At 47.5% G+C, this 22587-nt stretch overlaps 1 protein-coding gene across 1 annotated transcript in view; it reads right to left on the bottom strand.

Moving 5' to 3' along the window:
- The window catches only part of Rab31 (RAB31, member RAS oncogene family), a 126426-nt gene extending 106676 nt beyond the window's left edge, over positions 1 to 19750 (bottom strand). The window contains exon 1 of the mRNA XM_057763029.1: positions 19608 to 19750. Within this exon, the coding sequence (XP_057619012.1) occupies positions 19608 to 19646 (39 nt within the window). The 5' untranslated portion in view covers positions 19647 to 19750. The remainder of the gene's footprint in view (positions 1 to 19607) is intronic.
- Between the last annotated feature and the right edge of the window lie 2837 nt (positions 19751 to 22587).

Genomic DNA, 22587 nt, shown 5'->3' with positions numbered 1-22587 from the left:
CAGATTTGCCCATTCAGTTTGGAGCTGGCTGAGGGACTAACACTATTTTCATAAAGCATTCACCAGTTCTGTTTTCCAGCCTAAAGCCACACACTGACTGCACCCACACAGATGACATGGAGGGACAGATATGGTCCGTGTGTTTATACCCCTCAGAATGATACCTGCTGGGGTCTTTTTACCTGTAGTGCAGGAGAAGCCATAGGATCTACCACATAGCTCTTACACAACCAAATGTCATTTTCACATCCACTACCCAAAATGGTTTACTTCCTTTTGTATAACATAAGGAAATAGGAGGCATATGTGAAGAAAATATAACCAGACTAATGACTCTGCATTTTTTAAAATTCAGAAATAAGTAAATTATTACTAGGTCAGTGTAAAACCCAGAAGTTGATCCACATACACACAAGAATGTACCTAGGAGAAAGGCCCCATCAGATCAGTACACGAGGTTCAATAATCAACTTGTGCTATTAGCGCTAGCTAGGCATTTGAATTGGGAGGGGAAAAAGACTAAAAAACTAATACCTTTTCTAGTTTTTGGTTCTTTATCTCAAAATATACAAGATCAAATAATTTTGTGGCCTCTCAGCACACATAAGATATCAGGTTGTGGGGTTTTCTCGCACTCAAGAGGCAGCCAAACAGAGCAGTGGGCAAAGGCTGAGCATCAGTTCACTCTCAGATCTCAGAGGGATCCCACAAGTCAAAGGTCAATCTCCAAGACTGTCCCCAGCACACACACACACACACATACACACACACACACCCCTCAGGTGCCAGTCAGAAGTCCCAGGTTGTGTCAATGTTATTTTTTTATTTATTTGCTTGTTTATTTTGTTTTACAAGACAGGGTTTCTCTGTAGCTTTGGATCCTGTGCTGGAACTTGCCCTGTAGTTCAAGCTGACCTCAAACTCAAAGAGATCCTCTGCCTCCCGAGCGCTGGGATTAAAGGCATATGCCACCAACGCCTGGCTGTTAATTGTTTTTAACCTTTGCTTCTGATTGGAGGACTATAAAGCAAGATCCCACAACTTCTTAACTCAGCTTTGATTAATTTACTTAAACAGTTCACAGGACTTGGGGAAACGTGCTTATTGGTATATCGTGAGGTACACAGGATATGTGCAGGGTGAGGAATGAGAAAAGGGGTAAGGAGGTTCCAGCACTTCTCTGGAAGTCTGTCCAGGCACTATGTACCCTGCACTGCTTTTGGGTTTGGAGAGCAGCTTCATCATGCAGGCATAACTGGCTCCATCATTGGTGGTCAGTTAGGACTTCAGCTCTCCTCCCAGGGGAGGCTGGAGTGGAGCCGAGGGGAACAGTTCAACAGCGTTCTCCTGGCCTTCCAGATGATCAGCCCCTATCCTGAAGCCATCTAGAAGCTGCCAGCTACCAATCGCCTCCTATACAAGGCATTTATCACTCTGAAAACCCCAAGTAACTGGATTCCAGGAGCCAGGAAGAAAAAATCAAATACATATTGCAGAGCATCACAGAGGGTGTGGAAAATATAGCTCAATAAGCACATGAAAAATACATATTATATTTTTAAACTTTTATTCTACACAGTTTTAAAGTCTGGTGATATCTATATGGGTTAAAGTACAGAAAGTCATGTTATTAAGCCCTTATGGTAAATGTCAATTGGCATAGTAGTTAATGATTATTTTTGCAACATCTTTAAAAGATAATTTTGAGGTGTTCTATTTCTAGAAATCATACTATAAATACAGTTCATACATGTCTATTAAGATCCAGGTACAACAAGTCCCAAATCCCAGCACTTGGGAGACAGAGGCAGGAGGATCTCTGTGAGTTCGAGGCCAGCTTGGTCTACAAAGCAAGTTCCAGGACAGCAGGGCTACACAGAGAAACCCTGTCCTAAAAAAGAAAAAAGAAAAAAAAAGAGCGAGAGAAAAAAAAGAGAAAGAGAAACAAAGAAAGAAAGAGAAGCAAAGAAAGAGAAAGAAACAAAGAGAAAGAGAAGCAAAGAAAGAGAAAGAAAGAAAAACAAAGAGAAACAAAGAGAAAGAAATAAAGAAAAGAAAGAAAGAAAGAAAGAAAGAAAGAAAGAAAGAAAGAAAGAAAGAAAGAGGAAACAGAGCCATATGTGATACCACAAACACCTCTAACTCCAGCACATGGGAGACTGAGGTAAAAGGCAGTCATGCATGGGCTACAAATCAATACTCTGTCTCAATGACCCAAGAAATACTTTCAATACTGGACAAAACGGTTTTAAACATTCTTTTTTTTTTAAATATTTATTTATTATGCATACAATATTCTGTCTGTGTGTATGTCTATAGGCCAGAAGAAGGAATCAGACCCCATTACAGATGGTTGTGAGCCACCATGTGGTTGCCGGGAATTGAACTCAGAACCTTTGGAAGAGCAGGCAATGCTCTTAACCTCTGAGCCATCTCTCCAGCCCTAAACATTCTTGAAAGCAATTTGAAAGCTGTTATAAACAGTGACAGAATTCCTCGTTTGAATGAGCTGATTTGTCTTGTTTTTGCTTAGGTGTGTGTGGCTGTGTGTGGGTCTGTGCACTAGAAAACAAGTACGAACAGACTGGAGGCATCAACAGAAACCAGAGGCACCAGGTTGCCTGGAGCTAATGTCACAGCCACCCATCTGGTATGGGTGCTGGGAACTGAACCAAACTGGGATCCTCTGCCAGAGCAGTAAGGGCTCTTAACTGCTGAGCCACCTCTCCAGCCCCCCATTAACTCGTTTAAAAAGACTTCCAGACACGCTTTACTACCTTAGCCGCCTCCCAGTACACCGGCAATGATGATTGACTTAGCACCAAGGCAGGAGGGCAGGAGCAGAGGCAGCTGAAGGACACCTGGGACCAGGGCAATCCCTGCCCTGCTTAGGAATCCCCTGTACTGGGAACTTCTATGAAGCATCACTAAGATAGATCCTAAAAATAATGAAGAATACCAGGTGGTGGCATATGCCTTTAATCCCAGCACTCGGGAGGCAGAAGCAGGGGGATCTCTGTGAGTTCGAGGACAGCCTGGTCTACAGAGTGAGTTCCAGGACAGCCAAGATTACATAGAGAAACTCTGTCTAGAAAAAATAAAAATGAAAATAAGGAAGATTCTACAATATGCATATAGTTCAACTTTAAAACAAGCAAAAATAAAATTCCCGGGGTGGCGTTACTTTTCTGTGAATGGTAATGCCTGGACCTCTTAATCCAAGCGCCTACTTAGGTCTTTGTACAAGATCGCAGTGGGTTCAACTTAATCTGTGTACTTTGCTGTTAGACTTCGATCTAGAAACGTACAGAACATGTCATATACTTGGTCAGCTGAAGGAAATCATGAAGCCCTGCAGTATCTGTATACTCAACCAAAAGCTGTTCCTTGGCCTCTCCATCAGGAGTCCCCTTGTTTAAAGGAGCCATTTAAAATCCTTTAAGCCTTAAGGCTACTGGGCTGTAAAATAGACTTAGGGGAAGAAGCTGGTCGGAAAAGTTTTCAAGAGTGGCATGCCAGGCAAGGTGCCCGTTAGCACGAATGTGGAATATATCCGCTAGAGGTTCATATGCTAACACGTGGCCCCCAGCTAGGGGCACTATTTAGGGAGGCTGCAGAATCGCTAAAAGGTAAGGTCAGGCTGAGAAGTGCCCAACGGAGGACTAGCCTTGGGTCACGCTGCTGGTCTTAGGTCACAGACTCGCAATTCTAGTCAGTCTTCTCTGCTTTCGGTTTATTCCTGAGACGTGACCAGCCACCGCGAACTCCTGCAGTCACAGATCCAGCCAATGCCAGTCACCACGCTTTCCCCAACATGATGGACTGAACCCTCTCACCTGTGGACAAAAGTAAACCCTGCACCCCTTGCACACTGTTTCTGTCGTGCATTTTGTCACAGAGAAGAAAATGAACGAATGCAGAAGTGTAGGCATTTTACAAATAAGGAAATCGAGTCTCCCAGAAGTGATGCTTGCTAGTCAGTAGGTGCCCAGTCTTCCTCCACCCTACTCCCAACCCTGGGCTCATCCACCTCCCACTGACCACCCTGGCAGCTAACCTTACATGGCTGCCACAGCAGATCAAGTCCCTCTAAATCTAACAGGCCCCACCCCAGTGGTCCAGTCGTCCTGCTTGATGTCAAGTTTTGCAAGCTGACATTTCCTGGACCAAATGACAGTGCTTCTGGGTAGCCCATGAGGAACTGAAGGGAGATGACCTAATGTCACAGGGTTGGTTACTTCCTAGTAAGGGAGCTGTGAAATGTGAAATAGCCCAAAAGAACACGGTCACGCCCCAGCATAGCCTCTACCTCACACACCTGCTGATCAGAGACAAAGCCTGCCACAGTGGTGAAGACCAACCGCAAGGGCACACCCGCACATGAGCAGCCCATAGTGACCTGGGGCCTGTGGCTAGCCCCGCCCCCGAAGTCAGACTTATTACAGAATTACAGATACACTAGATCCTCTTAACTATTCTCAAGATTAGGGCTGGAGAGATGGCTCAAAGGTTAAGAACACTGACTGCTCTTCCGGAGGTCCTGAGTTCAATTCCCAGCAACCACATGGTGGCTCACAACCATCTGTAATGAGATCTGGTGCCCTCTTCTTGCCTGCAGGCATACATGGAGGCTGAACACTGTGTGCATAATAAATAAATAAATCTTAAAAAAAAAAAAAAAACTGTTCTCAAGATTAGACCCCGCCCAATAATACCCCTGACCTTTTCACGACTCACGTGTGCTCAGAATTAAGGAAATGTCATCTTTTTGTTTGTTTGTTTGTTTGTTTTTGTTTTTGTTTTTTCGAGACAGGGTTTCTCTGTAGCTTTTGGTTCCTGTCCTGGAACTAGCTCTTGTAGACCAGGCTGGTCTCAAACTCACAGAGATCCGCCTGCCTCTGCCTCCCAAGTGCTGGGATTAAAGGCGTGCGCCACCATCGCCCAGCAGGAACTGTCATCTTGACCTCTCAAAGAACAAAACTGACAGGGGCTGGAGAGGTTGTTCAGCGGTTAAGAGTGCTGACTGCACTTTCAGAGCAGCTCAGCACCGTAGTGGCTGCCCTCACGTATCTCCAGCTCCTAGGGATCTGACCTCCTTTTCTGGCCTCCTCAGGTATCTGGACAGAGAGACAGGCACACGTATACATGAACATACAAACAAACAAATAAAATGAATCTTTAAAAACAAAAGCCTTGACCAGGCCCATGACATTACAGGATTCATTTACCAATCTCCCTCACATAGACATGCTCCAAACCTGGCCCAATCATTCAATAGATTATTTTTTAAAAATTAAATTTAAGATCACCCTCTGTGGCAGCTTATATGAGAACGGCCCCCAAGAGGCTCATATATTTGCTTTCTTGGTCCTGGGTTGGTGAAACTGTTTGAGGAAGGATTAGGAGAGGAGGTGTGACCTTGCTGGAGGAAATGTGTCACTGGGGGTGGGCTTTGAGGCCCAGATGTTTTCTCCCCGCCCCCCTCCCCCTCCACCAGTCTCTCCTCTTTCTATCACCCTTCCTCTGTCTGTCTCTCTCTCTCTGCCTCTTGCTTGTAAGTGACAAATTTCTGTGCCCTGATAAGCCTCTCCACCAACCCCGCAAGCCAAATCAGAACAAGCCAAACTGGAATAGAAAAAGCCCACGGTTCATGGGTAAAACGCTCCCAGATGATTTTCCAGCTCCTTAGAGAGGAGATAGAAAAGAGAGACCAGAAAGTCAGGCCAGTCTAAACGTTTTTCTCCCGAGGGCAGTTTAAACACCCTGTGGGAGTGGTCCTGAGCATTCTGGGGGAGGGGTCATCATTTGGTGGGCTTTCTGAGATGTGTGACAGGGTTTGGAGAGAGACTGGAGAAGGTGCTTGTGGTGAAGCTTCCACCAGAACATCCCAGACTCTTTGGGGATATGGATGCCAGAGGCTGGGGTGAAGCTTCCACCAGAATATTCCAGACTCTTTGGGGATATGGATGCCAGGGGCTGGGGTGAAGCTTCCACCTGAACAGTAAGCTGTAATGCTGCTTCAGCCAATAATATCTTGCAGCAGCGACAGAACACTCAGACACACCCCTGCCTCTTTTTCTTTCTCCCTGCAGTGCTGGGCACCAAACACTTTGAGCATTTTTAGCAAGTACTCTTATCACTGAGTTACATCTCAGTCCCAAAACACATACACACTTGTCAGGGGCTGGAGAGCTGACTCAGCAGTTCAGAGCACTGACCTCTCTTCCAGAGGACCCGGGTTCAAATCCCAGTACCCACATGGCAGCTCACAACTGTCTGTAACTCCAGTTCCAGGGGATCCTACAGCCATGGCAAAACACCAAAGCAGATAAAACAGAAACTAAGCTTTTTAAAGTTTCATATTTCTGTTTGTTTTTAAAATAAGGTCTCCCTGTAGCCCTGGCTGTCCTGGAACTCAAGAGATCCACCTGCCGCTGCCTCCTGAGTGCTGGTGTTAAAGGTGTGCACCACCACGGCACAGTTGAAACATCGTTTATTAATAGAGCATCCTTATGCGTGTTACATAGCTCTGAGCTTCAGGTTCCCTTCAGGAAAACGGGCATGATAATAGAAATTTCCCCCACAGTCCCTGCTCGGGAGAGATTAAACATGGCCACAAAGTGTGTAGGACCTGCCTAAATCCAAGCACTTGCAAGGCCGAGGCAGGAAGACAATGCGTCCTAGTTCTAGACCATCCAAGACTGTACTCACTAAGTTTGGTTGTTTGTTGTTGTTGTTGTTTTCAAGACAGGGTTTCACTGTGTAGCCCTGGATGTCCTGGAACTCACTCTGTAGACCAGGCTGGCCTCGAACTCACAGAGATCCACGCTGCCTCTGCCCTCCCAAGTGTGGTGATTAAAGGCATGCGCCACCACCACTAGACATATGTCTTTTTTTTTTTTTTAAGGTGACCACAGAGCACAGATTCTTGCTGTTTTCCATTCAGGGACATGAGTCTACTTTTCCTGCTTTGCTGCAAGACTGGCCTAAGGACAGTGGTGACCAGGAAGGGGAAATGGCCTCCTGGGGTCTGTAAGGCAGGACACAGAAGCCCTTTAGCTCCCATCCACCCTGGATTCTCAGAACACCTTTTTATGGAAGCAGCCGTGTAACACCCAACTTGGACAACCTGGGTAGGAAAAGGCTCTAAGAAAAAAGATACCTGCTTGACTAGCCCAGCCTGGACACTGGGAATGTGTGTGACAAAGCTTCTGTGTGGCTCTGGCCACAGCCACTGGCACACAGAAACTGCAAGTCAGAACGGGCCATCTGAGGGCACTCAGTCCACAGGACCTGAGATGCGCTCAGCTTGTGTGGGCTGCTCTGGCTGTGGGCATGGGACCTTTCCTTCACAGCCTGCAGCCACTACAGGCTCATTAAGGATATAGGCTGACGTACTTATTTACATTCTTGAGGGTTCCTACGAGTGGGAAAGAACGACTTCTGGCTTCAACCCAAGGCTGTGTGTAGTTCCTTCACACCAACATGGCCAAGACCCGCGTGAGAACTGTGGCAGACTCTTATTGTGCTTGCCAGTTTAGAATTGCTGGTTTTCCTCCACACAGTGACTGTTTATGAGGGAGGGGCTGTAGTGGGGACCAAACCCAGGGCCTCACACGCTGTGGGCATGGGCTACATCTACCACTGGGCCACATCCCCAAGCCTTTTGCGTTACCTTTCGTTTCGACACAGGGTCTAAGTTGCCCAGGCTGGCTCTAAACTTACTCTGTAGTTCAGTCGGACCCTGAATTTGTTGTCCTCCTGCTTAGGTCACCGGAATTAGAGGCCTGATTCATCCATAGGTATTTTTATTAAGGAAGGCATCATGGGCAAAATTAGTATTATGTGTGCTAACTTTGTCCATAACCGTGAATTAGGATGGGCACATCTCAGGTGACACAGCCATGCTGAGCCAGTCAGACGCAAAGCCCCAAAGCAAGTCATGCGTGATTCACACAAAAGCGGTCATATGGCATGACAGTTCAATCGTTAGAACATTCACATTTGGTTATAAATCCGACGACATTAAAATTAACATTAGTCTCAATGTATATTATTACACCTTAAGTCCTCTTTATTAAGGATAGCTTACGAGGTGGGGTATAAAAATAATCTAATTAGTCTTTTAAGAGGACTTGGAAAAATTGATATGTCATGTTTATTAATAGTTCCTTATAAAAATGAATTGCTTTGGAACACACTTAAATTATTCATCTTATGAAAATGCTTTTTATGAATGAAGCCTAATGCACTCTTTGCCTTTACTTTGCCACATCATCTTTGACACAGGAGGCAGCCAGATCCAGGTAACACACATAACAAGGCTGCTGACGAGGCTCCCTAGGCAGGGAGGTTCTATGGCAGTCAGTAGAGAGACCCTGCTCAACGGTCCCTGGAGACCAATGTGTGTATCTAGGATTTTCACGGTCGTCTTTGTAGATAATAGCAGAAAACGATGTGGCCCAACCTCAGCCCACTTCCACAGGACAGTTCCAAGCATCCCTTGGCAGGCCCTAAGCATGACAAAAGGTGCGTTCAGGTGTGTCACCTGCAACAGCTCCCTGACCTGACACACTGAGCATCCTCAGAAGAGACCTGCGCTTCCTACCTGTGCGCCACAGAAGCACAGCCTGCCCCATCCACAGTCCCCAGTCGGAGACCAAAGGCATTCATGAACCCACAGCCCAGCCTTGCAATCAATGCAGGACTTATCCGGTTCTTTCAATTGTTGACTTTCTTAAAGGGAAAACCTTGGAGCCTGGTGTAAACATTATCGACGACTGTGAAAGTGAAACTGGTGGGGACTGGGTGCAGAGTAAGCTCTAAAGCCAACGACATTCCCTTAATATCAGTTCCCTGCGACGAAGGACATTGCTCCGCTGTGGTTGCACTCCAAAGTCGAGGTGCCTTTGGTGTCACGTGTGCCCGTACTCCACAGTCCATCCAAGACACTTGCCATCTTCTGTTTCAAAACTCAGCTGGAGTGGGACCCGCCTGGCTAGCACACTTGGAAGTCACCGTCACCTCTCCGACTCCTGCACACTTGGGTGGATCACCCAACACAAGACAGCTGAGACGACCCTCATAGAGGGTGAGTCCAGTGTCACTGCTCACTGTGAAAACATTCAACGTTCACACACACACACATACACACACGCACTCGCACACTCGCACACTCACAATCTGGCTGCAAATCTGCTACTGGTTCCTAAGACTATACCCTCCACCACCGTCAATGGTCTTTCCTGCTTCCTTTTTCTCTGGCATTCCTAGTTGGCCTTGTGTCTCCTAGGCTGTCAGCTCTGTGAGGCAGAGTCAAGATACTGATACCTTTTTCATCTCTGTAATGGTTCACAGCGCACGGCAGGCACTCAGCCAATACCTGTGGCACCTGTCAGAGAGACAGTGGATCTGTGCTGTGGGGGAGGGGGAGAACGCCACACTAACTCTGCTTCTTCTCTTCATATGCCCCTAAACAGGCCTGAGAGTTGCAGCACAGAGTTCTGTTAAAAGATGGCCACATGGAAGATCCAGGATGGAATTTTATTTCTTTTTCTCAAGTCGCCACACTGGAGTCGGGAGTGTAGCTCAGTGACAGAGTTCGTGTACAAGGAAGACCCTGAGTTCAACCTGCTACTGAAGGAGGAGAAGGGGAAGGAGGGCAGAGGAGAGGAAGGAAGAGAGGGAGGGAAGGAAGGGAAGAAAGAGAGGGGGGAGGAAAGGAAGGAGGAGGGAGAGAGGGAGGGAAGAGGCGAGGAAGGAGGAGGGAGGGGGAAGAGGAGAAGAAGGAAGAGAGGGAAGGAAAGAAGGGGGAGGGAGGGAGGAGAAGAGGAAGGAAGAGAGGGAGGGAAGGAAGGGGAAGGAGGGAGGGGAAAGGAAGGGGAAGGAGGGAGGGGAAAGGAAGAAGGAAGAGAGGGAGGGAAGGAAGGGGAAGGAGGGGGGAAAGAAAGGAAGGAAGAAGGAAGAGAGGGAGGGAAGGGGTAAAAGGCACACAGAAAACAGAAAGAGCATACCCATAAACCTGCCTATCTTTGAGATCATATCTGTGGACTTAAGTCTTTGCTAGACCCCACTTTGACCTTTGAGGACTGTCAATCATGGAACAGTGGCCTAGTAAGGCCTGCAGGGATAAAAACATCCTTCCTGCTGTCACCACGGAGAGCCTTTGTCCTGGTGAGGCCAAGCCTGTCACCTCACACCACACAGAGGCAGAGCTCTCACTCCAAGGCCCTCTGACCCAGTGTCACCTCCCAGTGTTACTTCCCTGTCAATTCCACTAAGAACCCAGCCATGGCCACATGTCTCCCATCTCCTCCGCAGGAGGTCTTTGGAGGCTCCATGCTGCTGCACACCCCCCTCTGTATCTGTCTCTCTCTGTGTCGTGGTCACTCTGAAGTGTGCAACTTGGCTCATCTATGCCCTCTCGGCCGTGATGTTCGCCTCACTGTAGACTTGGGAGCAGTGTGCCAAGACCACTCCTGCCTCCCAAGGTTGTTTCTCTCAAGTATTTTGTCACCACAAGGGAAGTCTAAGTGACATGCCTTGTCTTCAGCCCACCCTCCTGCCGGCCCTCATTTTCTGATAATCAGAGTCTCCCCTCCACCTTCAGGGGATCTAGAAGAAGGGGAAGCTAAAGTCCAAGTTAAATAAAAACAGTCACACTTGAGCCACCAGAGAAGTCCAGCAGGCTCACATACCGTGAGCACAGAAATATATCAGGTAAAATCTGACATATTTTATATGACTCTACCATTCTGTTACTAGACAGTAAATCCCACTTTTCTTTTCTTTATTCCCCTTACCAAGTTAAGCCCTGAGAAAGGCAGTTGTATCCATAGACATAGCTCCCTCTTGGCAGCTCAGCAGCCACGCCAAGGGCAAGAGCTGCAGACGCAAAGTCAACTCCTGCAAAAGCAAGTGACTAACACTGCCACACTGTCCCTGACCAAGACTGAAGCACCCAACCCCAACACCTCCTCCCATGTTCCCAGGTCTCCTTGGGTTTCTGCATCAATCACTCGTCTCACCTGTTTTGACACATAACACATACCACCTTTGAACAGACCATAGACAGAGCATCCCTAATCCAAAGAGTTTGCATCTGAAATGGTCCAAAATCTCAAGTACTAAGATGACACTCTGAACGTTTCAGAACTTGAAGTGTCTCAAATTTCAGCTATTTGGATTAAAGATAATCTATCCTAAAAAAGTCTATGAAGGGCCGGGCCAGCAAGAGGGCTCAACAGGGGAGGGTACTGAGCTGTCCACGCCTAAATTCAATCCCTTGAATTCATGGTGGTAGCAAAGAACCAACTCCTGAAAGTTGTCCTCCGACCTCCACACTCCCTCGGTGACACACGCTCTTCCACACTTAGACACACATGGCACAAGCACAAAGAGACAATAAGGAACAGAAGGAAGGAAAGGAGGGGCTGTAAATATTGCAAAATCTGAAAACACCAGAATAGGAACTACTTTGTCCCCAAACACGTCAGGCAAAGGGTATCGAGCCGTCATTTATTTTTCCCTTCCGTTGTACAATGTACGCCTCTGTGATGGTTAACTTTGTCAACTCGACACAACCTAGAGTCACTTCAGAAGAAAGCCTTAACTAAGCGTGCCTGTGGGGGACATCTTCACTGCTTAACTGCTGTAGGATAACCCCTTCCACCCGATAAATCCGGCACTTTCTGTCAGCACCCAGGTGCCAGCTCTTCCTTTGTCTCTCGGCCGTCACTGTCCAGTTCAGCTACTCAGTTGTTTCCACTGCTGATTCCTGTACAATGTTAGAAACAGGTTCTTTAGGTTTCCAACATGGGCTGAAGACCGGTATCTCTCCAGGATCCCTCAGGCCTCTGACACAGATCAGGGCCACTGAGGCACACAGCTTCACGGACTGAACAACTACCCAGTTCTCACCTTCTCCAATGTGAGACAGTCATTGTAGGACTATTTGGGCCACATCACACAAATCGATCTAAGAAACTTTTGATACATAGTCATTCTATTGGTTCTGTTCCACTAGAGTACTGTTTTCCAATCTGTGTAGTCATATTAGTTAGACTTTCTAGATGTACAGAGATGTATTTCAGATGGATAGGCATTCTTTAAACCTTTCAAAGACTATGGAATATGGCATTTAAAAGGTTTTAAGAGCTTAAAACTTTTCATGACAATGAGACACATCTGCTCTTGGCAGCACCAATTCAAGAGGTTGATGGGCATCAAAGAGGCTCTCTGTGGAGTTGGTTAGTTATTTGAGCAAGAAACTGTTCTTTCCTGGACTGTTTGATGCTATGCTGTATGAACTGGACATGCAGGACCCACAGAGAAATGATTGTTGAACTTGACTAAAAATGAGACCATCTTTTGGGGGTCCTGCTTCATGAAAGAGTCTGTCAGACATTCTGCAGGACATAGAAAAATGTGACTGACAAACTACCAATATAGGTGTAACTGTCTTTGAAATTTCCTGCTTCATGGAAAAGTCTGCTGGATTTTATAGGCCTGTGGGCTGAAGATGGATGCCCCAACAGTACAGAAGAACTTTGGATGACTGTCCAGACAATGAGATGTCTCTGTCATTTCTAGAGTTTTGGAAGTCGCTTACAGTGCACTTTCTATTAACTTAGGTAACATTATATCCTTCTAGAGTCTTTGATAGAGTTGAAGAATATATAGTTATAATTATAGTTTTCCTTAGTTATAATAAAAGATAAAGTAGATATAAATATTGTAACTGTAATTCTTCTTTGATGCCTGTTTTGTTGTATGTAATTTTACTATTTTAAAGTTAAAACCATCCTTTTTATTTAAACAGAGAAGGGGTTATGATGTGGGAGGTCCATCTATCTATGTGTTGCTTTTATTGGTTAATGAATAAAGAAACTGGCTTGGCCTAATAGGGCAGAGTAGAGCTAGGTGAGGAAAACTAAACTGAATGCTGGGAGAAAGGAGGCGGAGTCAGAGAGAAGCCATGTAGCCCCACCAGAGACAGACGCTGGATGGAACTTTATCCGGTAAGCCACTGCCACATGATGATACACAGATTAATAGAAATGGGTTAAATTTAGATGTAAGAGTTAGCCAATAAGAAGCTAGAGCCAATGGACCAAGCAGTGGTTTAATTAATACAGTTTCTGTGTGGTTATTTCGGGGTTGAGCAGCTGGGAACTAACTAGCAGCCTCCTTACAACAAATTGGCACCCAACTGAATATTTTAGACTTGAGACTTTGGATGTTTTAAAGAGACTGAACTTTTAAAGTGTTTGAATTTTTAAAGACCATGGGACTTTAAAAGTTTCAATGTTTTATATTGTGATATTAATATTAACATGTCATCTTGGGGACAAATATGAAAGAAAAGGTTCTAAATAAATAGCAGTATGCTTGTGTGTCAAGTTGACAAAGGGCCAATTGTGCTGCCTAGTTTTCTGTCAACTTGACACAAGCTAGAGTCATTTGGGAAGAGGAATTCTCAAGTGAGAAAATGTCTCCATAAGACTGGCCTAAGGCAAGTTTGCAGGGTATTGCCTTGATTGGTGACTGATGCTGGAGAGCCTAGATCACTGGACTGGTGGTTCTGGAATATCAAAGAAAGCAGGCTGCACAAAGCATGAAGGACAAACCAGTAAGCAGCACCCGTCCATTGCCTCTGCTTTAGTTCCTGCTTCGGGTTCCTGACTTGAGTTCCTACCCTGACTTCCCTCAGTGATGGACCTTGAAATAGAGATAAAATAAACCCTTTCCTCCCTTTTGGTCATAGTGTTTTTATCACAGCAATAGAAACCCAAAGTAAGGTACAGCCTCAGTTGCAGAAGAGACCCCAGAATGCTGGAACTGCCATGGCCAGGGAAAGACTACCAAGGACCACAGCCGGTTTTGTGGAGCCAACCTGAGCCAAACAAGTATTTACTGTGTGATGGCAGAGCTGGAGAAGCAGAATTTCCAGAGCCTTTTGGAGTCCAGAAGACCATAAGTGAGCTCCAGATGCTAGACACTGAACTACAGAACATGGATTTTGGTAAAGCTTTTGTGTTTGTTTTGTTTTGTTTTTGGAGACAGGGTCTGTCCACAGAGCCCTGGTTGTCCTGGAACTCACTATGCGGATCAGGCTGGCCTCAAATTCGCAGAGACTCACAAGATTCTGCTACTGAGTATTGGGATTAAAAATGTGTGGCCACCACACCTGGCTTTAACTTTGATACGATTATTCTTATGCCCTTGGTTCTTCCATTTTGGGATTAGAAATATTTAGTTTTTGTGTTTGTTTGTTTTTATTTTTTTATTTTAAAGAAACACATAGATTAGAAATTTTGGATATTTTTTGGTTTTGTTTGTTTGTTTGTTTGTTTGTTTGAGACAGGGCTTCTCTGTGTAACATCCCCGGCTGTCCTGGAACTCACTTTGTAGACCAGGCTGGCCTCCAACTCTCAGAGATCTACCTACCTCTACCTCCCAAGCACTGGGATTAAAGGTGTGGCCACCTCCACCCGGCAAGATTTTGGATTTTTTTTTTAAGAGACAATAATGGATTGACCCAGAAGTGTAAGCCAAAAAAATACCTCTCTTCCCCAAACTGCTTTTGGTTAGAGCACTGTTAATCACAGCAACAGAATGGAACCAGAACAGGGAGATAAGGAAGGGGCCAGGGGCCATGTGACATGGGTCCTGAGTATAATAATCTCCCCAGACACGAGGACATGTGAGGAACGGGCTGCTCTCTGAGGTCTGTTTTGAGTTCCTAATGAGGCAAAGGACTGTACTCCCTCTACTTGAGGAAGCTGGTAAGGTAAATTCTGGCCTATTCAAGGTAGAGAAGTCACTCACTAGGCAGCAAGGACAGAAAGCGGCGTCCACAGAGCATACTGATGGAGTGAGGCCAGGATGGTTCCAGGATGTACTGAGGGAAAGTGTGAGGTAAGTGAGAGACAACGGCAGCAGAAGAAGAGGAGTCTGGACAGTGATTGGACAGGATTTGAGTAGCCCCTTACTGTATGGCTTTGAGAGAGAAATGGGGGCTCCACTCCCAAAACAACTTCTCTCCCACTGACCACCCCGAGTCTCTACCATTTTTGATTTCTCATCCCCCACACATTTGATGCAATCGGAGGGCCAGAGCCATAGTTTGGGGGCTCTATAGTTACCACAGCCATAAACCAGACTTTGTTTCCCAAAGCTTCCAGCCTCGGGTATGTTGTTACATAGAAACAGAAAGCAGACTGAGACTGTAGCTACCTACTCTAACACAGTATGCATGAGTTCCCAGTAACTCCCAACACACTCAGATGAGCCTACGGGATGCTCTCAGTAGCCGAGAGATGAGAGCTCAGAGTAGCCCATCTGATGTCACACCCCTCCCACGAGCTGAGCTTTGTGGTTAAAGAAGACTGCCCACTCCGGGTCCTAATGCCCTTGGATTCACAGAGCCCTTCCCTGGACAAACCCAGCACAAATCTGCATTCCCACCACCCAGACGCCTCCCGGAAATCCTGGGTGTGCGCATACTCATTGGTGAGACACCACAGAGATACTGACAAAGGCCACAGGGAGAGGTCTCCACTGCTCCTCACCAGAAGCAGGGAAGCCCTCAGTTGTATTTTAAATACTTACTCAGCTGCTAAGGAAGTATCAGACATCTCTAAATTGTTGTCAAGACAACCAAAGCACAAATACAAACCTCTTCGGGATCCCATCCGGAAGCAGTTTTTTAAGCACACAGGCCCAAAAGAAATAGGCTACCCCTCCCCCTCCTTGTCTCCTCTCTGTCTCCATCTCTGCTCTTGCCACATGCCAATGTGTGAGAAAAATTCGTACTGGGAAACTTTCCACCTTTGAGGTTAAGACAGCTGCTGAAATACTGTTTTTGTTCGCGTTTGAGAATGTACGATGGAGGGGGGGGGGATGTTGTTTTTAAGCTTCCTGTTTTGTAACACTAGTACAGATTCCATAGTGTGATAGCTTGGCACATTATTAGCAAAACTGTGACTGACTGGGTCCTAAGGGTCCACAGATCCCTGCCCAGTGGGGTCAAACATGCCCCTGACCATGGTAGCTTCCACAGTGTGCCCACTGACCCCAGGGAACAGCACTCACAAAGGCTGGCTGCACTGTCCCATGTGGCATAAACATGGGAAGCTCACAAATGTATAACAGGAAACATAAATAAACTTGATGTTCTTGAGCGCTTGACTTTCGAGATCACTAAGTGTCTAAATTAGGATTTCTATTGCAGCGATGAAACACCATAACCAAAAAGCAAGCTGGGGAGGGAAGGGTTTATTCAGCTTACACTTCCACATCACTGTTCATCACCAAAGGAGGTCAGGACAGAAACTCAAACAGGGCAGGAATCCGGAGGCAGGAGCTGATGCAGAGACCATGAAAGGGTGCTGCTTACTGGCTTGTTCTACATAGTTTGCTCAGCCTGCTTTCTTTCTTTCTTTTTTTTTTTTAAAGATTTTTTATTTATTATGTATATAGGTTTCTTCCTTCATGTATCCTGCAGTACAGAAAAGGACACCAGATCTTATTACAGATGGTTGTGATGGTTGTGAGCAACCATGTGGTTGCTGGGAATTGAACTCAGGACCTCTGGAAGAGCAGCCAGTGCTCTATTCCTCTGACCCATCTCTGCAGCCACCTCAGCCTGCTTTCTTACAGAACCCACGACTACCAGTCCAGCCCACAGTGGGCTGGGCCTCTCCCATCAATCACTAAGAAATGCCCTACCGCTGAACCTTATGCAGGTATTTTCTCAATAGAGGCCCCTTCCTCTCGGAAGACTCTAGCTTGTATCAAGCTGACATAAAACCAGTCAATACACTAAGCTATCAGAGAACGACCCACAGGCCAATGCTAATCCAACTTGGAGCACTCATCAAAAGAAACAAAGTCAGACACACCAAGTAAACAGTAGGAGCACCAGCGTTCTAGAAAGCACAGGGACAGGTAAAGAGACCATGCCACCTGGCCCCCTCGCACTGCTACTTGTCACAATGACCCTAATGTCAGAAGATAAATCCTCCAACCCAAGGGCAGGAGCTTGAGACTACAGCAAAGAGTCACCAGCAGGGAACCATCCAAAAAAACCAGCCTCTACCTTGAGCAGGGAGCATGTCTTCCAACAAGAGGCCAAGCCCAGACTAGCCACTAAGCCTCTCCAGCCACGGTAAGGCTTTGCTATATAGTAAATACACTCTGTCACCTTCTACATATCTGAGGGTAAAGCTGGCAGGGTCTTGATCATACTAAGATTTCGGGGAGGTGCGACATAGCTTTCAAAACAGACCAGGAAGCTGAGGGCCATCTGCATGCAGTACTTCACCTGGAATAGATGACCCTCACCATAAGAACAGAAGGTCCCTAGGATCCCTGCTAAAGTCCTAAAAGAACCAAAGGGCTCATCATTGATTCCCTCTCCATCTTTGGGCCCAGAGGCTCTCTCAAATTCAGACAGTACAGTACAGACAGTACATAGGCCTCCTTCAAAGACCACCTCATAGAAAGAACCAGCCTATTTAGATAAGCAGCTAGAAATTCAGCCTGGCCCAGAGAAGGACCAGCCAAGCCAGAAAGCCTAAAGACTAGTTAGTACTCACTATGGACAAGATCTATCTCTCCTTGCAACAGACTATCTTCTGACCTCAGGAACACTAAAACGTGCAACTACCTTCAAAATCAGGAGGATACCCACGTGCTATGGTACAAATGAAGTTTCAAAACTTCTAAAGATTCTCTCTCGGTTACAGAATCCTCCACCTCCAGTTCAGATCCCTACTTGTAGGGCCATTGCAAAGAGACAGAGATCAAGATAAGACACAGCCTCCAGGAAGCTGGTGGAGACTGCTTGTTTGTGGAGATGGGATAAAAGGGGCGCGGGGGGGGGGGGGGGGGGGGAGAGATTCTTTACTTGGCCTCTCCTCAAACCAGGCTTGCTATAGTCTACTCCGGCATCACAGACCATCAGGGAACGGTATCACACACATATCTTAAAGAGACCATCCAGTATAGCTCTCCACCTTCAAAGAGAAGGGCATGATTTGTCCATCCTACGGTTCAGCCACTCATTCAGCCCTTCCAAACCCTGATGCAGAAGGTGGACCAGGCCCTCTGACTTCTGGTTCTGAGCTCTTGTCACCTGGTCACTCTCCTGGTAGGACTTACAAACACTGAAACTAAATCTAAGGGTGATGTCTTGGGACCATGAGTGTGCCCCTAGGTAGGTTGCAAAGGAGAAAGTGTCACCCACCCCCAGGAGCCAAAAATGTTTCCTGTTTCATCTTTTTTTCCAAGTTTAATTGTGATACGCCCCACACACCCAAGCTTCCTCTTCCTTCTTTGGATTCCTGAAATCTAAGTCTAGATGGTAGGGGACAGCCCAGAAGACACGAAGCTTGTGTTGTTATAACACCAGAAGTTCCAGAGAGAAAGGCAAGAACAGCATCCCAGGCAGCCTGCATGGGTGAGGATCCCTGGGGAGGCCTTGCTGAACACTAAAGGGGAAGAAAAGGCCTTTGTCGGACCCCAGGGGATTCTCCACAAATACAGCAACTGGTGGTAAGCGGTGAGGACAGTGTGGGGTCAGTTCCCAAGGCTTTTCAGCAAAGGATCCATCGGAACCCAGACGAAGGAAGCCACAAACCCTTGGTACATTCAATCCTAGTCTACAATCATGGCCTGTATACACTTCCACGTCCATCTTGACAGACCCATTAGCTTGTCATTGAGAAGAATGAATATGGACCTACCGTGCCCAGCTCTTCTATTTAGGAAACACTTTTCCTAGCAGAGTCAAATTTGCCAACTTCAAGGGCGGTACACGTGGTGCTGATGCCAAAGGCTACAGAAAACACGACTTAACACCAGCTCTAATTTTGGAAGATTTCCGAAATTTAATGTGGGTAGCCCCAAGGAAATGACTCCCAAACACCTCCCTTGAAGTTGAGATGTCTGTCTGGTCCTCGGGTCGCACGGGTTAGATGCTGTTTCTTTCTTTGTTTCTGACTGTTTCTGTTTCTTGGGACTAAGAAAGGTTCATTTTGGAAGGGGAAGAGCGATGGGGGGGTTTTGGAGGGGGTCGTCCCTTCTGTTCATCCACTGCACAAAAAGTGTACTGGACACACAGTTCATACATAGTTCGTTATTTCTGCTTTGCAGTCGGGCCAAGCCTCCGGTTCTCCCACCCTCAGTAGGAAGGACTGATTTGATGGCTTGTTTTCTGAGTGAATAAAGCAATTGCCACCAGTCACCCACCCCACCCCACCCCCGCAGGAGGCAGAGGAATACCAGTGCCTCCACGGAGTAACTTAAGCATTCCTCAGGGAGGGAACCATCCGTGGCGGAGACGAAAGCCCTAGGGGCCCAAGGGACTGCAGGACCCTCTGTCGTCTGGTCCTCGACAGCCCTCCCCCCTGCCCACCCCTCAACCTGGAGAGGCCCAAGGTTCCCCGACGCGCGGGTGCAGATGGAGCAGTCGGAGACGCTCGGGAGCAGCTGGGACCCGCCGGCCGGTGCGGGACGCGGGAAGGAGCGCGCCGGGGCCAGGAGGCGCGGGGGACAAAGGCGCGCGGGAGCGGGAATCCCCGTAGGCTGGAGCCAGGACTCACCCCGAGAAGACACACTTTGAGCTCCCGTATCGCCATCATGTGCTTTGGGCCGGGCCGGACCGGGACTCAGCAGCATCGTCCGGGCCGCACCGCGCCCAGCCTGCGTCCAGCCGTCTCCCAGCGCTCTCAGCCGCCGCGGGGCGGAACCGTCGCCCGGGCTATTTCTGGGCCGCGGCCTCCGCGGTCGGTCACGTGCCGCCGGCCGGCTCCTCCCGACGCCTCTAGTCTAGCCTAGCAGCCCGGCTTCGGCTCCGCCCGGGTCCCATCGGCGTCGGCCTCCGGTGGCTACCCAACACCGGACTTGCGGGCAGTCGGACATCACCGGCCCCGGGAGATCTGAACCCACGACCGGTCGCGTCATAAAGAGCCATTCGTACAGTTTATGCTGTCGGCTATGGTTCTAAGAATGCGCTTCATAGTTGATGGCTAGTACCACCGCAATGACACTGACATCTAGATGCCAGGAACGGCCAGGACCGGGATAAGTAGAGGAAAGAAAGGGTTAACTTGACTCATCTACTACCCAGGCTTCAAATCTCTCCTTTCCAATACTTCACTCTGCCCTACAATGCCTTTTTCTGTGTGTAGCGAAAGATGATCCGAGAAGCAGTCGTTTGCTTCTTCTTCAAAAATCAGCGTGCCAGAGCCTAGGAAAGGAAGGGTGCATTCTAGACAGGAAGCCCCCTTCCTCCACGTAGAAAATCCTACAGCTGTGTGGAGCTCAGCCAGAAGCAAAGCCAGAACTGTGGCTGGCAACCGGACCACGGAGGCTGCCTGAGGCTTCGCACAGAGGGCCATGCGGTCTTGTGTGAGTCAGTGTACCTCAAGCCTCTGGGGTGGCTTCATTTGTTGACAAATAGAAATGTCAGCTTTTGCAGGGCAGTAGTGGCGCATGCCTTTAATCCCAGCACTCGGGAGGCAGAGGCAGAAGGATCTTTGTGAGTTCGAGGCCAGCCTGGTCTACAGAGCTAGTTCCAGGACAGGCTCCAAAACTAGTACTCTACATTTACTGGCACTAAACAACTGTTTGGCCTGGGATGCGGCTCAGTTGGTAGAGTACTTACTTGCCCATCATGCCTGAAGCCCTGGGTTTGATCCCCACTCCCCGTGGTTGTGTTCTTCCCCCCTCTCTGCCCTGCCCCACATAAACCCAGGCTTGGTGGGTATTAGATCCGGATTGATCCAGGCAACATGGATAGAAAGATACACACCTCTACAGAAGCAGAATTGGGCTTTAATCAGAAGCAAGCAGGCAAGCAGCCTCTCAGGGGTAATAAAGACTGTTTACCCAAGCACAGGAGGCAACTGGCTTTAGGGAATGTTGAGAGAGGGAAGTTTTGTCTATAGATTTTTTTCTTTGTAGTTTCAGGGCCCAGCAATGTTGGCAGATGTTCTCATTACTGTTTGGGTTTTCTTGCCAGACAGGTGTTCTTATCAGCATGCTGAGTCTGGAGTTTCTCAGTTCTTCTGAAGTTCCTTATTGCATAGGTCATTAACCCCTCAGTGTCACATGCCCTTAATTCTAGGCAGAGGAAGATCAGAAGTTCAAGATTATCCTGAGCTACTTAGAAAGTTCCAGGGCAGCCTGGGTTACACGAGACCGTCTCTCAAATAAACAAAACAAAAACCAGGGACTTCTTGTTGTTTGCTGGTTTGGTTTTTCAAGACAGGGTTTCTTTGTGTAGCCCTGGCTGTCCTAGAATACGCTCTGTAGACCAGACTGGCTGACCTCAAACTCAGAAATCTACCTGCCTCTGCTTTCTGAGTGCTGAGATTAAAGTTGTACACCACCACCGCCCAGGCCAAAAGCCAGTTTTAAGATGTATTTGTTTCTGTATTTTATGTATATGGATGTTTTATCTGCGTGTACATCTACACACCAGAAGAGGGCAATGGATCCCTTGGACTACAGTCAGAGATGGTTGGGAGCTGCCGTGTGGGAGGCTTGAATGTGGGAGCTGGGATTTGAACTCAGGACTTCTGGAAGATCAGCCAGCGCTCTTAACTGCTGAGCCATCTCTCCAAGTCCCAAAAGCCAGTTTTAACAAGTCATTCTAAAATCCTCTGGCCTCTTTCGTATCTGTTCACATCTGACCGGTGGTTCTTTCCATTTTTCCAGTAGATCTTGGGTATCATCCGGCTTTGCTCCTGATCAAGTCAGATGGAAGGAACTCAACCCTGAAGCGGCCCCTCATGGTGAGAATTCCAAAGAAAGGCCCACAAAGAGAACAGAACCCTGGAGTAAAAAAAAAAAAAAAAAAACAGGCCCCAAGATAAACTTGTAATAAATTAAATTCCCCAGAGTAGCGGGAACTTTGTATCTAGCAGGTGCAGGCTTATAGAGGACTACTTGTCTAGACTGAGCTGATCAAGAAGTAGCCCGTGTGGACAGGTCACAGGTCCTATCCAGTATCTCCTTTGTGTCGGTATCTCCCCTTGATTCAGCATCTGAGAACAGCCAGTTCTGTGTGGGCAGATTGGAGGCAGGCGACAATCCCCAGCTGGAGCACAATGCCTCCTCTATGCCCAGGTTGGCTTAGCTGAGAACAACTGCTAGGCACAGCTGCGGACACTTTGGCCAAGGCTTGGCTCTGCTTTCACTGGCACCTACATGCCCTATAGCAAACAGCATCTGGCCCTCCATCCCGAAGTGTGTCCCCTCAAAAGCCAAGGTGTGCTTTCTGTTTATTACTTCCTACGGAGTGAGGGTTACTCACAACGCTGCCTTACGTGTGGAGAGGACTACACCCAGCAGGCCGTGCGCGGACAGGACGCCCTTCAGGTCCCTTGGTGGTTTTAGCGCTCCTCCCGTCCTCCACTCTTATGGGTATCTGAGAGGATGGGTGCTTTCTAGGTTTCCTGATGAGGTCTTCTGCACAAGCTTTTCCTCACTGAGAATCACTCCAACCTGTTTGTCCTCTCAACTCATGGACCCACTGAAACCTACCTCATTCCTTACTCCCTAGTTAAGTTTCTTGGG

This window comes from Chionomys nivalis, chromosome 2 (genome assembly GCF_950005125.1).
Source record: "Chionomys nivalis chromosome 2, mChiNiv1.1, whole genome shotgun sequence".
Lineage (NCBI taxonomy): Eukaryota > Metazoa > Chordata > Mammalia > Rodentia > Cricetidae > Chionomys > Chionomys nivalis.
The sequence above is the reverse complement of the archived record's forward strand: the minus strand, read 5'-3'. Positions and strand labels throughout refer to the sequence as shown.